The sequence below is a fragment of the Pelophylax lessonae genome (assembly GCF_965119305.1).
Source record: "Pelophylax lessonae genome assembly, chromosome: 10".
In the NCBI taxonomy this organism is placed as follows: domain Eukaryota; kingdom Metazoa; phylum Chordata; class Amphibia; order Anura; family Ranidae; genus Pelophylax; species Pelophylax lessonae.
In genome coordinates this window covers 169,872,885-169,887,641 of record NC_138777.1, presented here as the reverse complement: position 1 = coordinate 169,887,641, position 14,757 = coordinate 169,872,885, and the positions used below count along the sequence as shown (strand labels likewise).

The following is a 14,757-nucleotide window of genomic DNA, read 5'->3' as shown; positions in this document are numbered from 1 at the left end:
GCTTTTTTTCAGCAGGAACATGTTCCCCCCCAGCACTGAATGTGTATAATGCCAAGGGGTGCTGGGGTTTGCTGGAAGGCCTATTGATGCTGGCTGCTGGGAGATCTATTCTTACTGGGGAGGTCTGTTGCTGCTAGTGGGGGGATCTATTGTTGCTGGAGGGATATAGTGTTGATGGGAGCGATCTACTGTTAGATATATTGTTGATGGGGGCATCTATTAATGCTGGCTACTGGGAGATCTAGTGTTGCTGGTGGGGTCTATTATTGCTGGGGTGGATCTATTGTTGCGGGGAATCTATAGTTTATCAAAGGAGTCTATTGTTGCTGGGGAAATCTATTATTGCTGAGCAGGTCTATTGTCGCTGGCTGCAGGGGACCTGTTTTACTTCCTTTCATTAGCAAAATCCATACTAACTAATTAGCATAAAAAAATGATGGGATAGAACCAAGGGACAGAGCTCGGAGATGGGAAGGGGGTGGAGACACGATGACTCGGAATGGGGGTGGGGGGATTAACTGCATGTATTCTCAAAGAGAAAAAGCCCTGGTTGCGTATACTCAAGGTTGAACGAATGGCAAAATAAAAAAATTAGATATATAATGCAGTCTGTCAATATCAATAACACAGCAGTTTTAATTTCTTTTCCAAGCTCCCCCATGACATACACTATATTGTCAAAAGTATTGGGACTCCTGCCTTTACACGCACATAAACTTTATTGGCATCCCAGTCTTAGTCCGTAGGGTTCAATAATGAGTTGGCTCACCCTTTGCAGCTATAACAGCTTCAACTCTTCCGGGAAGGCTGTCCACGAGGTTTTGGATTGTGTTTATGGGATTGTTTGACCCTTTTTTCAGAAGCGTATTTGTGAGGTCAGACACTGATGTTGGATGAGAAGCCTGGCTCGCAGTCTCCGCTCTAATTCATCCAGATGGTATTCTATTGGTTGACGTCAGACCTCTGTGCAGGCCAGTCTACTTCCTGCACCCCAAACTAACTCATCCATGTGTTTATGGACCTTGCTTTGTGCACTGGTGGGGTGTCATGTTGGACAGGAAGGAGCCATCCCTAAACTGTTCCCACAACGTTGGGAGCATGAAATTGTCCAAATGTCTTGGTATGCTGACGCCTTAAGAGTTCATTTCACTGGAACTAAGGAGCCAAGCCCAACCTCTGAAAAACAACTCCACACCATAATCCCCCTTAACCAAATGATTTGGACCAGTGTACAAAGCAAGGTCCATAAAGACATGAATGAGCGAGTTAAGGGTGGAGGAACTTGCCTGGGCTGCACAGAGTCCTGATCTCAACCGGATAGAACTTTGGGATAAATTAGTGTGGAGACTGCAAGCCAGGCCTCCAAATCCAACATCAATGCCTGACCTCACAAATGTGCTTCTGGAAGAATGGTCAAACATTCCCATAGACACACTGCTAAACCTTGTGGACAGCCTTTGCAGAAGGGTTGAAGCTGTTATAGCTGCAAAGGTTGGGCCAACTCAATATTGAACCCTACTGACTGAGACTGGGATACCATTAAAGTTCTTGTGCGTGTAAAGGCAGGTGTCCCAATACTTTTGACAATATAGTGTAGTTTTAATTTAAGCAGATTTTCACCCCGCCCCCAGTTTTTTTTTTGAACCCCTGCTTACCTGGTTGTAGGTCCCGCAGAGTTAAGATTCTCACCCGCCCAGCGGATCCAGCATTTTCCTTCAGAATGCACTCCTCTTCTGTCCCCACTCGGCCCTGTGCCACCATCTTCTTGCATAACATCATTGAAAGGCTGCCAGCTCATCTGGGTTCAGCCAGTAGGCTTGATGCACCACTTGGCCCACCCCCTTTCTTCTTTGTGAATAAAGTCAAATTCAGAGATGTGACAAGGGTAAATAAGGCCTTCAGTCTCAGAATCTGTCTTTGGGGCTCTAAAATTAACTGAGGTGCATTTTATTTTTTATTTTGGCTACAACTTAAAGTGGAAGTAAACCCTCCTATCGTTTTCAGCCAAGGAAGCTGCCATCTTGGCCTCTGTTTCATCTACAACTGCCATGATGCTGCACATGTGATCAGTTATGACACCAGCCATTGGATGGTTTGACAGTTTGGTTGAGAGCACAAACAATAGGAGTGTTATATTTTCGGCATGTGCTGGAAATGTAACTGTTTTTTGATACTGCTAAATGGATGCGTTTACTTCCGCTTTAAGTGTGAGCTGTGTTATTATTATTATGATCATGACTATGATTTAAAAATATCATATTTACATATTTATCCTTAGTGATTACTTACTTTAGAAGTAACAGAACAGAGTATGTGATTTAGTTTCAAGAAATTAGAATCTGTTTACTTCTGCCTTGTTTTAATATTTGCATCTAATGAAAAACTGTAAGAGTGATAATATGTTCAAAGCATTCTTGTCGCCATTCATTTTATTTTCTAGTTTTAGACTTGAGCTCAGAACTATCCCAGGCTCTGCTGCGACTGGAGAAAGAAAATCATATCCTAAGAGAGAGGTTGCAGGCACTGACAGGAGGAAATTTAGAAATTGAAAGCATGGTACAATATCATACGGGGCAGAAGGAGCTCATGGGTCAGGTCTTGGAAAACGTACAAGCCTCATGTATCCGGGAGGTAAGTGCAAATTCCACTATTTAGATTTTTTTTAGAAACACGTATTAATTATATCCTCTTTGCTGACTATCAGACCAAGAGCTAGTGCATTCTGTACCATAAATTGCTACCAGAAGAGGCATGCCAAAACCTTAAAGTATTTGCCCAAAGACAACGTTAAATGGAGAGGTAGTGACATCTTCGACTAGGCAACATAAACAGTATCCTTTCTTACCTGTTATTTAGCCTTAATGGAATTCTGTCAGGTATGAAATATTTTGTGGTAGAAATAATTGTGGTTTAAACAATTTTAAGCCTATATTAGTGGATTGACTAATAGTCATTTTGATCTTCCCAATTCATTTTAGAAATATCTGCCCTCTTTTTGATGCATATGCTCTCAAACCTGGCTAAGGATCTTCGAACTCACCTGCTTTTTCAACAACTGCTTGCCTAGTCAAAGCCTTTAAATATTGTCTAAATATAAGAGGCATTTCGCATGTGTATTCTTACTGGAATCTTGGTGTGCTGTTTATTTGTTCCAGATCTGTGCAGTAATCCAGTGTGATCGGTTGCCTCTGTTCAAGAGGTTCTTATAATAAAGATCAGTCACAGCTGCCCTCTCTTCTTTTGTAGGCTGACTGATCCTGTCTCTGCCCACCCCCTCCATCTAGTTTCCTACAGTCAGTCCATAGTGGGTGGTCCTGTTGTAGGTTATGAGAAGCTAAGTGATAATGTCACTACTATTTAATAGATTTCTATCTTTTGTGGAAATAAAAGAATATATGTAAATCAAAAATGTTGTGTCTGGATTTCAGCTTTATTCTTAGTAATCTGATTTGTCTTTTTTTTTTTTATCTTAGGAGCCAGAAGGTGACAGCTTAGTGGATAAAGATCATCAACATGGAGATGGAGATAAAAATCAAAATGAAAAGGCGATTCCCAAAAATGTTTTTGTAGAGCTGCAGTCACAAAAAACTGAAGAAAAACACTGTGCAATGAAAGGCACTGAGCAATCAAATGTACATCTGGAAACCAACGCAAAGAACGACATTACAGAGAAAAAACATGATGTACAGCTGATTGAAAAACAGTTGGAGGAAAGCACTGTAGACAATAAGAATGCTGGGGAGATCCAGTCTTTAAAGACACAGCTCGAGCTGAGTACTGTAGAGCAGAGGTCACTAAAGTTACAGCTGGAATCGAATAATGAAGAGGTGCAAAAATTAAAAGCCCAACTGGAACTAAGCACTGGAGAGGTAACGTCACTACTGACTCAGCTAGACCAGACTAATAAAGATAACCGATCTTTAACAACACAGCTGGAATCAAAATTAGAAGAGGTACAAATACTTAAGACACAATTAGAATCAAGCTTTGGAGATATTAATTCATTAAATGAAGAACTGAAATTGACTACAAATGAAGTTCAATCTGCAAAGAAACAATCAGAACAAAAAGCTGAAGAAGTTCTGTCATTAACAGCGGGGCTGGAACAGAGTAATGGAGAGGTGAACTCTCTGAAGACACAGTTGGAAGCGAGTACTAGTGAGGTGCGTTCACTAAAGACACAACTTGAGTTCAGTGCTATAGAGTTGCAGTCGATGAAAGCGCGCTCTGAACTAAATGCTCAGGAGATACTATCACTAAAGACACAACTGGAGTTAAGCACTCGAGAGGCACAATCACTGAAGACTCAGTTAGAACTAAGCACCCAGGAAGTAAACTCTCTGAAGACACAGTTGGAATTAAGTTCTAGAGAGGTGCAGTCTTTAGGTACCAAAATAGAACTGGGTGCACATGAGATACAGACACTTAGAAAACAGATGCAGGAGAAAGAAATAGAAAATTCTGTCCATCAGAAACATATTCAAGAGAAATCTTTAGAGAATCAGTTATTAAAGAAGCAAATATCTGACTTGAAAGAATCACATTCATTGAAACAGCACCTTCAAGAGAGTTCTGAGGAGATACTCTCTTTAAAAAAGCATCTAGAAGCAAGCACAAGAGATATGCAGTCTATAAAGCTGCATCTTCAAGAACGAGGGGACCCCTCAATTAAGAAGCAGTGTGAAGATACTGCAATGGAAGTTGAGTCTTTACGAAGGCATCTTGAAGAGCGAACTATAGAGATACAAACTGTCAGAAGTAACTTGCATCAAAGGGAAGAAGTAGAGCAGTTATTGAAGAAACAGTTGGAAGAGAGATCAGGAGAAATACAGCTACTTAGGAAAAACTTAGAAAATAGGGAAGAGTTAGAACAGCTTGTAAAGAGACAACTAGAGGAGAGAACAGGTGAATTACAAACCCTAAAGAAAGGCTTGGAGAAAAGAGAAAAAATAGAACATTATCTGAAGAAGCAGTTAGATGAGAAAAGTAAGGAGGTACAGGAACTGAAACGAAGCTTGGACAAAAGAGAGCAATTAGAAAAGTTAGTGGAAAGGCAATTGGAAGAAAAGAAAGGAGAAGTGCAAATGCTTAAGAGAAGCCTGGAAAAGGGAGAAGAAATTGAAGAGCTTCTGAAAAATCAATTGGAAGTGAGGGTTAAGGAGGCTCAAGAGCTAAAAGAAAACCTGGCAAAAGAGGAAGAAAGAGAGCAGCTAGCGAACAGACAGTTGGTAGAGAAAACAGTTGAGATGCAAGAACTCAAACAAAACTTGATAAAAAGAGAAGAATTGGAGCAGGTAATGAAAAGAGAGCTTGAAGAGAGAACAGCAGAGGTACAGGAACTCAAAAGAAATCTAGAGAAGATAGAGGGCATAGAGCAATTAGTGAAGAGGCAGCTGGAAGAAAGTAATATTACCATCCACTTTCTTCAGAAACAGTTGCAGGACACTACCAGCGAAGAGCAGTTACTAAAAAGACAGCTGGAGGAGAATGAAAGAGAAAGGCAATCCCAATACAGAGAACTGGAGGAAAATTCAGAGAAAATGATGTCCATGCAGAGACAGCTACAGGAGAAAGATGCATCAATACAACTTTTAAAGAGACAGTTTATAGATTTAGAAGAAAAATATATGCAGCAAATAAAAGACCATGCAGTTGAAAATAACGATCTACAATCTCCAACAGCAGAGTCAACTTCACTTAAGCAACAACTCCATGAGATGTCTGAGCATATAGAGAGTCTGAAGAGCCAAATTCAGATTGCAGCTGAGAAAGAAGAAAGTTTATTACGAAAGATAAAAAATAGTGAAGCTGACATACAATCTCTTCAGACACAGCTTCAGGATAGAGAGGAGGAAATGCAGTCTTTGAGGAGAAAGGTAAATGAGAGCATTGGAAAACAACAGTCAATACAAAGAAAACTAGAAGAGAGTGACTGGGAGTTGCAACTGCTAAAACGACATCTGGAAGAAAATGAAGGAAGGAGAAAGGTCCAGCTAAGACAGATGGAAGAAGATGCAAGAGAAAGACAAGCAGGCAAGATAAAATTGCAAGAGAATGCTGAAGAAATACAAACCCTGAAACTACAGTTGAAAGAGAAGGCAACTTTTGAAACTGCCCTTAACAAACAGATTCAGGAGAAGTCAGAAGAAATAGATTCCTTGAATAAACAGCTTCAAAAATGTTTAGAAGAAATTGAGTCACAAAAAAGACATTTGGAAGAGAGAAGTGGGGAGAGCTTTTTGCTTCACAGACGCTTGGAGGAAAGGGAACAGTCACTGAAGAGACAGCTGGAGGAGAACATTGCTGAACTTCAGTTCCTCAGGCGACAGCTGAAAGAGTTTGCTGAGCAGGAGAACTCATGGAAAATCCAGCTTAAAGAACATGAAAGAGAGAAGCTGTCATTGAAAAGGCAATTGGATGAGAGCAATAACCAATTAATCGAAAGAAGTTTAAACCACAATGAACAGATGCAGCAGCTTAAGAAGCAGTTGGATGAAATAATTAGAAACAAAGAATCCATTTCTAGGCAGACTAATGAAAGTAATGAGCAGTTGCAGAATACAGAGTCGCATCAGCAGGTACAACAGAAAGATGAACAATCTCAAAGTCTCCTCAAGCAGCTTCAAGTGAGCACTGAAGAAGCAGAAAGTTCCCAGAGACAAGTTAAAGAAAAAGACGGTGAAATACAATTACTACGAAAACAGTTAGAAGAATGCACAGGAAAAGAGGAAGCATTGATAAAAGAACTCAAAGTAAAAGAAACATCAGAGCAGTCACTGAAGGTTAAACTAGATGAAAGCATTAAACTGGCAGAACTTCTGCAGAGACAACTGTATGAAAGTTCTGAAGATGTTCAGTCTCTTAAAAGACAAATAGAACATAGAACTGGAGAAAAGACACCACACAAGAGAAAAATTGAAAACCAAACAGAGAGCTCCCCTCAAAATACAGAACAAAGGAAGAAAAACCAAGAGGAACAAGTAAACCAACTGCTTGGTGGTGGAAAGCAATACAAAACAATTGAACAAGTGAAAGAAAACAGTGTTTCTACAGCTGCATCCTCTGAGTCTTCTTCTAATATCAAATCTTTGTGGACTACAAGCTCTGTTCCTTTGTTTCCAGTGTTTCCTCCATCTACTCCAGTGGCATCTCCAGCCTCTGAATATGCCCTTCCCATTCCTTCATCACCATCAGCAACAACACCTATCTCTGGACAATCTCTCGTATTAACCACAACACCACTTCAAATGACTGCATCTGATATGTTTCATTCATTACCTCTAGTAAAGCCTGCGTGTGAAACTATCCCTGCTGCTACTGAGTCCCCTCTGTCATTGCTTCTGATGGAATTGCATAGTGTGCGCAGAGAGCGGTCAGAACTACAGGGGCGTTATGACTCCCTCCTCAGAGACTTACAGAGACAAGAAGGGGAGCTAGAACGTATGCAAAGAGAGCTGCGCAAAGGCCGAAGTGCTATAAGGCTGCTGAAGCAAGAACAGCGGGACCTACAAGACAGGTAGGAAAGCAAAGAGACTATTAAATAGTGCATTGGTTACAAGAGACATTTATCTGATGAAGACCGACTTGTAAAAAGACAAGGCAGAAATGCTTGAGTTTAGCCTAAAAATATTTAAAACAAATTTTGCCACATGACAATACAGGGGGAACAATTAAAATCTAGACTTTCTTGAGGCAGTTGGAAGTGCTGGTTTGTTTCTGCTTTTTATTTAAATTTACTATACATGTTGACGTGGGCCCTGAGTCCCTGTATATTAACCAGGTTAGTCCAAATTTTGAAGTGTTTTTCTGTTTGTTCTTTGACATCGGCTGTCATCTACTCCATCAACTGTATGTCAGTCACACGATCAAACCATTGTTCAGTAGTAGGTGGAGAAGGTTTATTCCAAATAGCAGGTATACAGGCCTTAGCTGCATTAAGCAGATTTTTTAGGAGAGAGTTTTTGTAGCGTTGGATGGACAGGTAACGGGAAGTGAGTATGTCACTAGATCTCATTCATCACCTTATGAATCCTTTTAAGCCCTGCAGTCCAGAATTCCTTTAGACCTGGACAATCCCAGAATATGTGGAGTAGAATGCCTCCCTTGCGATTCCATCTCCAGCAGAAAAGAGTATATTCGGGGATCAAATTTATGTAGGATTTGGGAAGTCCTGTACCACCTTGACAATGTTTTGTAGCCGTTCACTTGGTGGGTGTTAACTATAGAAGCTTTATTGGCAAAGAGGAGTATCCTATATTTTTGGGGTTGTTAAAATGTTCTCTGTGAGTCACCCTCCCACTTCCACAGAAAGGAATGGTCACATGGTTGCATGTCTGAGGTCAACATAAAACAGGGACAAGGTATGTCCCAGAGGGGTGCTATCATTGCAGAGCTGTTCCAACAAGGTGAATGGTGGCAAGATTTGGAGTAGGTTGAATATTGCTTCGGAACTATATCTGGCCTGAATCGCTACCTCAGACTTCGGTTTGTGTAGTAAGATTATGGAACTAAGGATCTATCTCGTCATGAGAGAATTGTGGAGTACCCAAAATCAGTATTAATGTGTTGGGGGCCGGGGACAGACTGGTATTTTTGAATAGTGTCCCAAGTACCGAGTCTGAGATGGTCGCTCCTAGTGTATAGCCCTAAAGTTGCAGTGGATTGGAAAGGAGGGATCTCTGCCCAAGGCAAACTCTTCAAGAGAAAGGCAATGCTAGCTTGTTCTAGATCTATCCAGGGTTGACAACTTTTTTGATGCTCCAGTCCAAGAGTCTTGACATATGGACTGCTGTGTGGTATTTAACCAGGTTCGGGAACCCTATTACTCCCTACTGTTTTCGTTAAGGATTTGGAAAGGTTGATCCAAAAAATAGATGGGTAACTATATCAGTCCAGCTTGCTAAGCAGGACAGGGATTGAGACTGTCGGTGAAGAAAAAATAAGAGGTCATCTGCAAAGGTAGATAATTTGTGATGTCTCAATGCTATCAATAGGCCAGTGATGTCCTCTGCAGCACTTACGGTTCAAAGAAGGGGCTCCAGGGTAAGAATATATATTAAGGGGGATTAAAGGGCAACCTTAGCATGTGCCATGTTGATTCAGAAGGGAGTGGATATGGCCTTGTTTACTTTCAGTGATGCCATAGGTGCAAAATACAGCACTTGCATCTGTTGTCTAATATTATCGCCTAGTCCTACGTAAGATTTGGCTGTGTTGAGAAAATCCCTCCTGACCCTTTAAAAAGCCTTTTCCACATCAGCTGAAAAAAGAAGTGGGATCTGCTTGAATTGGGCTAGGTGGATGGCATTTAGAACAAATTGAGTGTTGTCCCTGGCCTCCCGTTCTGGAATAAATTCAGATTTAGTTCCCCTTTTTTGCTGATGTCAATTTTTGTATCAAATTATTCCTTTTGGATATAATACACTAACATTCCTAAAGTGAAATACATGTCTTCTTTTATACAAATGTTGCTGCAATACAGTGTTTGTCTTGTTCACCTCCGAAGTTTCAGAGATTGTGGGTGCCAGTAGAATAAACAGAAATTTACATTGCAAATACACTATGTAAAATATTTTTTCATTGCATTTAAATTCTGACAGGTTTTCTCAGCTTTCTATAGAAAAGGAACATGCACAGCAGGAGCATCAACGAAAACTGCAAGAGCAAATGGACAAGATACAAGAGATGAAGATTGAAAATCATAAACTTCAGGAAGATCAAAATAGGTGAGTGAACTGGAAGACATGCAGAAAACCCTTCTAAATAAAGGATTATAGAGTACAGTTTGCAGTTTAGAAGGAGTTTAATATTGGAATGTACAGGATCATAATAATTCAAGAACACAAGATTCTATGATCCAGAAAGCAGTGGCTCCTTCAAGGAATGGATCTTCTAAGAAACTGGGTGTGACTTAGCAGATTTGAATTCAGAATTAGTAAATCCACTGACAACTACGCTTGCCTGCTATTCCAATAGTCCACTTTAATTGAATGGCCTCAGCCAGTTTTAGGACAGCCTATTAATTTCAATGGGCTGTCCTATGTCCAAGAAACATGCAAAAGTAGTCCTTTACCCTTTTTAAAAACCGCACCACACCAAAACGCATGTTACTTGGTACGCATATTAGAAAGATGCGAGGGGTGCCTTTTATTGTTAATGGCACCACTTTCTGCTGCATTGTGGGAAAGCGTGTGCTTTTGCACACATTTCCGCAGTGCAAAAGTTTGAACATATCTGTTAGTCCACTGTCCGAATATTCAGTTGTATTTAGGCTACATTCATACTTGTGCATTGCAGGAATGTGCTCCTGCACCGCAAAATAACACGCAGCTCTTTAGCAGCCATGGTGCGGTGCCAGTAATTCGTAATGGCATTGCCACGCATCCTTCTAATTTGCACATGTTCACACGCGCCAAAATGTAGGGTATCAAAGTGCGGCGCAATTTTTAAGAAAGGCCAGGGACTTATTTTGGATATTTCTTGGGCGTAGGGCAGCACATTGAAGGGAATCGGCTGCTCTAAATTTAATGCACTGGAACGCTGCACCTGCATGGTGTGAACAGAGCCATAATCCAATTCCACTGTCAAGCTACCAAGCAAAGCAAACCTGTATGTATTACAGGTATACCTCTAGGCGGTGGAGCTGCTGCTTGTTGTTGGAGAGCTGAAGTATAAGTTTCCAGTACTGTGGAGTGCACTGGTGATGTATCAATGCTTAATAGTCAGTCAATGCATTTTGGGAGAAGTGTGTTCCCCTTCCATAGGATTTGCATTATACTTTCGAAGCATTCAGGGAAAATCACTTAAAGTGGCTGTAAACCTCAGACATAAAATATGAACAAAGCATATCCCTCTATAGTGTGTACTAGTCTCAATTAACAGCCTTAAGTGCCATTTCTGTCTGCTGTTTCGTTCCTCTGCTATCAGAATGAATCACTTCTGCCAAGTTTTCCTGACACCAAGAGAGAAATGGTTACAGGGGAGGGACCTCCAGCAGAGTGACAGCCTCAGCTCTGTTCCTGGGTGCTGTGTGAAGGGGTTTGTCTTTTCCCTCCAATCAGTTTTCAGAACTCTCCACACTGAGCTCTACAGAGTGTAACTTCTGCTCTCTGCCCCCTTTTTTTCTGAACCCTCAGACAAGATTTATGAATTCTGGACTTTGAATGGATGTAGAGAAGAAAAGACTGCAAATAGACAGGTACAACGTATGCAGGAGGATTTGTTTAATATCTGTGTATCACCTAAGGCCAATAACTTCACTGGGTATATGTAATGTGGTTTACAACCACTTTAATATTCAGTAGCTGCCACATATCCTATTATTTCACACTACTCAGTGACTTCATCAACCATACAGTGTTTGGTCATAGCCATATTTGGTTAATGACATTACCCAGAATGATGAGAATAGTGATGGATTTACACTGGTAAGATGTTATTTATTATTGTATTTTCAATAATGGACTATTTCAGTGTGTCCGAGTGTCTATTTACATTTGTTTATTTTTGGTAATGAGTAATAAGGAGTACTAATGTGCCCCTGTACTCGTTCCTTTGGAAGGGGGTGGATATGGGGTCCTCTTATTCTGAGGCCTTGGTCCCTCAACATTGGGATAAGGTCCCTTGCAAGGCTTTGACAGTACAGGATGGGAGAGTGGCGCATTGCTTCCTGCCCTCCAATTCCTGGCCACCAAGACTGCATACTTTGATATGGATTTGGTTAGAATATTACAGGAACCTCACACAATTTTTTAATATTTTTTAATGTCACTTTTAAAGTTATATTTTAATTTATATTTTGTATAAAAAAAGGTATACAGGTTTTTTGGTCATCCCGATATACATAGACATATTGACATACTGTAGCTCAGTATATAGCAATACCATCAGGTCTTTATAACATAGGGATATGAGGAGCTGATTCAGTGTGCTTATTGAAGTGAGAAAAATCTTGCATATCCTCATACATAGCAGAGAGTAATGAATAACAGAATAAATTAAAAGGAAAGAAGGGGGATAGGGGAATGACCTGGGGCTTGTGAGGGATTGCTCGTGTTAGCAAACATAATTCTTTTTATCAAATTCTTTATATATACATATATATATTTATATATATATATATATATATATATATAAACATCCATCAGAGCAACATATAAGAGAATAGAAAAAGGGGAAATGGCCCAGGTGACTTTACATTTTACATGAGGTGAGTACATGTGGCTGGAAATGAAAAAACAAAATAAGATTAAATAACAAAGTAACTTTTACTACAATGAATAGACATCATGCGCTAAAACACATGAAGCGTCAAACTGGTAATTGCTGTAAACAATGCATAACATAAATGAAAGTGAGTCACATAATATGTACAAACCGAAATCCAAAAAAGTTGGGACACTGTACAAATTGTGAGTAAAAAAGGAATGGACTAATTTACAAATCTCATAAACTTATATTTTATTCACAATATAATATAGATAACATATCAAATGTTGAAAGTGAGACATTTTGAAATGTCATGCCAAATATTGGCTCATTTTGAATTTCATGAGAGCTACACATTCCAAAAAAGTTGGGACAGGTAGCAATAAGAGGCCGGAAAAGTTAAATGTACATATAAGGAACAGCTGGAGGACCAATTTGCAACTTATTAGGTCAATTGGCAACATGATTGGGTAAAAAAAGATGAGCAGAGGATCACCAATTCCCCCAATGCTATGGCGAAAAATAGTGGAGCAATATCAGAAAGGAGTTTCTCAGAGAAAAATTTGAAAGAGTTTGGAGTTATCATCATCTACAGTACATAATATCATCCAAAGATTCAGAGAATCTGGAACAAAATCTGTGCGTAAGGGTCAAGGTCGGAAAACCATACTGGATGCCCGTGATCTTCAGGCCCTCAGACGGCACTGCATCACATACAGGAATGCTACTGTAATGGAAATCACAACATGGGCTCAGGAATACTTCCAGAAAACATCGTACGTGAACACAATCCACCGTGCCATTCGCCGTTGCCATCTAAAACTCGATAGGCCAAAAAAGAAGCCATATCTAAACATGATCCAGAAGCACAGGCGTTTTCTCTGGGCCAAGGCTCATTTAAAATTGTCTGTGGCAAATTGGAAAACTGTTCTGTGGTCAGATGAATCAAAATTTGAAGTTCTTTTTATAAAACTGGGACGCCATGTCGACCGGACTAAAGAGGACAAGGACAACCCAAGTTGTTATCAGCGCTCAGTTCAGAAGCCTGCATCTCTGATGGTATGGGGTTACATGAGTGCTTGTGGCATGGGCAGCTTACACGTCTGGAAAGGCACCACCAATGCTGAAAGGTATATCCAAGTTCAAGAACAACATATGCTCCCATCCAGAAGTCATCTCTTTCAGGGAAGACCTTGCGTTTTCCAACATGACAATGCCAGACCACATACTGCATCAATTACAGCATCATGGCTACGTAGAAGAAGGATCCGGGTACTGAACTGGCCAGCCCGCAGTCCAGATCTTTCACCCAAAGAAAAGATTTGGCGCATCATAAAGAGGAAGATGCGACAAAGAAGACCTAAGACAGTTGAGCAACTGGAAGCCTGTAATAGACAAGAATGGGACAAAATTCGTATTCCTAAACTTGAGCAACTTGTCTCCTCAGTCCCCAGATGTTTGCAGACTGTTATAAAAAGAAGAGGGGATGCCACACAGTGGTAAACATGGCCTTGTCCCATTTTTTTTGAGATGTGTTGATGCCATGAAATTCAAAATCAACTTATTTTTCCCTTAAAATTATACATTTTCTCAGTTTAAACATTTGATATGTCATCTATGTTGTATTCTGAATAAAATATTGAAATTTGAAACTTCCACATCATTGCATTCTGTTTTTATTCACAATTTGTACAGTGTCTCAACTTTTTTGGAATCGGGTTTGTACATCATAGTGGTACAGTACATCTCGGTCTCCAACATAGCCATAAATACATAATATCATAATGAATGTCATAATGAATGAGTATAATGCATCTTGAACTGACACGTTTCGCGAGCTGTGCACTCACTTTTTCAGAGTAAATGTATATAAATATGTCTAGAAAGAGAGAAGCACATACATTGGAGTAACAACAAAAATATTTAAATAAAGAAAAATAAAGTAAAAATGAAAATATTCTGTAAATATGAGGGACTCTGGTGGAGTGCCAAATACTCACAGGCCAGTATGGCTGGAGCCAGAATGGGCCATTGTGAGGCGGCAGTGGGGGATGTCTGACCCGGGAGCTGAAGGGTCCAACTGGACCATGCCGACATATGGGCCCATGGTGGCTAGATGGTGGGTGTGTGCAGTGAAAGAGTAAACCTTCAAAATCTGTCATCAAAATGTAGATAAAGTAGTATAAATATATAAATATGGATAAGGTTATCACATATATAAAAGTAAATGGGTATTATGTAAGATATAGGAAGGGCAAGTGAGATGGTGATGGGGAAAGTAGAAACAAGAGTGAGAATGGGAAGAGTAATGGAAAGAAAGGGTGAAAATGAGGAGTGAATAAGAGCTGTCACCGGACATGTGCTAACCATGCAAATGGTGGCAGTAAAAACGTGAATAGGAGTAAGAGAATTGCCAAACACCGCTGGAGGGTGAAGAAAGGAGCAAGGAGTTGAAGGGGAGCTTACTATGTAGTAAAGGACTGGTGACCGGGATGAATATACAGAAGTAGGAAAAGAGGAAAGAAGTGTCCCAAATAGCGATCTATCCAA

At 40.2% G+C, this 14,757-nt stretch overlaps 1 protein-coding gene across 1 annotated transcript in view; it reads left to right on the top strand.

Annotated features, from left to right (window-relative positions):
* Positions 1-14,757, top strand: part of LOC309564944 (uncharacterized protein) — a 143,380-nt gene that overhangs the window by 87,894 nt on the left and 40,729 nt on the right. The window contains exons 13-15 of the mRNA XM_082269655.1: positions 2,441-2,631; positions 3,474-7,516; positions 9,600-9,725. Of these exons, the coding sequence (XP_082125781.1) occupies positions 2,441-2,631; positions 3,474-7,516; positions 9,600-9,725 (4,360 nt within the window). The remainder of the gene's footprint in view (positions 1-2,440; positions 2,632-3,473; positions 7,517-9,599; positions 9,726-14,757) is intronic.